General features: G+C 45.4%; 1 protein-coding gene across 1 annotated transcript in view; it reads left to right on the top strand.

The window, feature by feature from the left end:
- The window catches only part of MED14 (mediator complex subunit 14), an 81,236-nt gene that overhangs the window by 6,480 nt on the left and 72,876 nt on the right, over positions 1 to 1,880 (top strand). The window contains exon 2 of the mRNA XM_004714569.3: positions 844 to 870. Within this exon, the coding sequence (XP_004714626.1) occupies positions 844 to 870 (27 nt within the window). The remainder of the gene's footprint in view (positions 1 to 843; positions 871 to 1,880) is intronic.

Raw genomic sequence — 1,880 nt, 5'->3', positions numbered from 1 at the left:
CCCATGTCCCCCCGGAACTGTCAGTCCCGTTGTTTTCTCCTCCAGATTGTTCATCCAGCCTGTCCTATCCAGACAGGCCGGTTTTAGACATTTTTATGGGAACAAAGGGCCCCATCTTTCTCCCACTGAGTGGCTGGTGGGTTTGAACCACCAACCTTGCTGTTAGCTGTCCAATGCTTATCCGACAGCACTTACCTGACAGCGCCACCAGGGCACAGTGAGTGTTAGATGATGTCCTTTGTCAAGGAAAAGGTTGACATTGATTGCTGGCCATCAGTACTGGAGAATTAGCTAGAAGAACCAAAATAAAAACCATCCTAATGGAGTACTTTCAAAGTAATAGCAATCATTTCTGTCTAACCACTGTGCAACATCTGTGACTGCAAAGCCTCCTGTCGACCCTGGCTGGCCGTTTTGTGTGCTCTCGGGCTGATTAGAAAATGGGGCGGGATCATTGCTCAGAACCAAGGTTCCATTGGATACAGGGTGGCTGACAACGGGGCTGAAGCAGCCGAGGCCATTTTGGTCCTAAAAGAATATCTTCTTTGACACTGGGATAGTCTGCTACTCTGGCCTTTTAGGTGTGTGAGGTTCATGGATGCCCCTTTTGAAGTGTTCTGAATGGAGAGAAGGATCCCTTTGTTGCTTTCCCCTTTCCGGCCATATTGCTGGAAATGACTGAAAATCAACGAGTAGGTAGCTGCTGAGCCTGTAATAGCCGTTGACTCAGGTTTTCTGAAATCCTGAAGATATTTAATAATATCAAAGTAAAGACAGCACATTTTGTTGAAGGAATGCATATATTTAATCAATTTCTTTTTTTTTTTACCCCCTTTCTCTTAGACTGCCGAGGAAATCTGATGTAGAAAGGTGAGTATTGAAAAACAAAACCAAAAATCCACTGCTTAAATCTGTTTTGATGTGGGTGTGTGCGTGTTGTAGGCTGTGGATTGGGGATTTGTGACCAATTTGTAGGAAGCCCCTAGGAGGGGTAATTTTTTTCATCCTTGGGAATACCTACTATGCGAGCACCTCTAGATCTTTGTTCTATAGACATGCATTGCGGATGAATGGGTCGTGTTTGATAGGGTGGTGGTGATGAGGAAGATGTACAAGATGCAGTCCTTAATGGACGGAAGAAGCTGAGGAGCAAGCCGACTAAAACGTTGGCTGCTAATTGATCATTTGCTATAGTGATACTATTAGCTATCTTTAGAAAATTGGCATTTGCCTACTATGATTGCTGATTTGTAGCGGAGAGGACTTTGGTTCTGTTGGAATTTGGGGCTTCAGACATAACTAAATACTGATATGCTTCCGTAATAAGTCCTGGTGGCACAAAGGTGAAGTGTTTGGCTGCTGATTGAAAGAACGGTTGGTGGTTCATACCTACCAGCTGCTCCATGGAAGAAAAGGCCTAGCAATCTGATCCTGTAGAAGTTTTGCCTACTTGCCACTTTCAAACCCCCCACTCCCCCGCCTGCAAAAAAAACAACATAGTTATTGAGTAGATTTTCACTCATAGAGACTCTGTGGGTTTCCAAGGCTACCACATCTTTAATGGAGCAGCTGGTGGGTTTGAACTGCTGACCTTTCAGTTAGCACTTAATCACGGTGCCACCAGGGCTCTACCACAACCCATCCCCATTTGACCTTTCCGATATGTTGCGTCCCGGCCTGCGGGACGCACGAGCAAGGCCCTGCGGGGAAAGATGAACCTGGATGGAGAAAAGACCCGGAGACGTGGAGCAAGACAAAACTCTGATCAAACTCATTTATTTGGGCAAAGCTGGGGTATAAAAAAGGGGAACTGGGAGGTGCATATTTTAATAAGGTGTGCGACACAACATCCAATCCAACATGTACATTAAAGAAGCTCC

Source organism: Echinops telfairi, unplaced genomic scaffold (assembly GCF_000313985.2).
Source record: "Echinops telfairi isolate 266 unplaced genomic scaffold, ASM31398v2 ScPeMD7_26;HRSCAF=91, whole genome shotgun sequence".
In the NCBI taxonomy this organism is placed as follows: Eukaryota; Metazoa; Chordata; class Mammalia; order Afrosoricida; family Tenrecidae; genus Echinops; species Echinops telfairi.
This window is presented reverse-complemented; position numbering and strand designations above follow the sequence as displayed.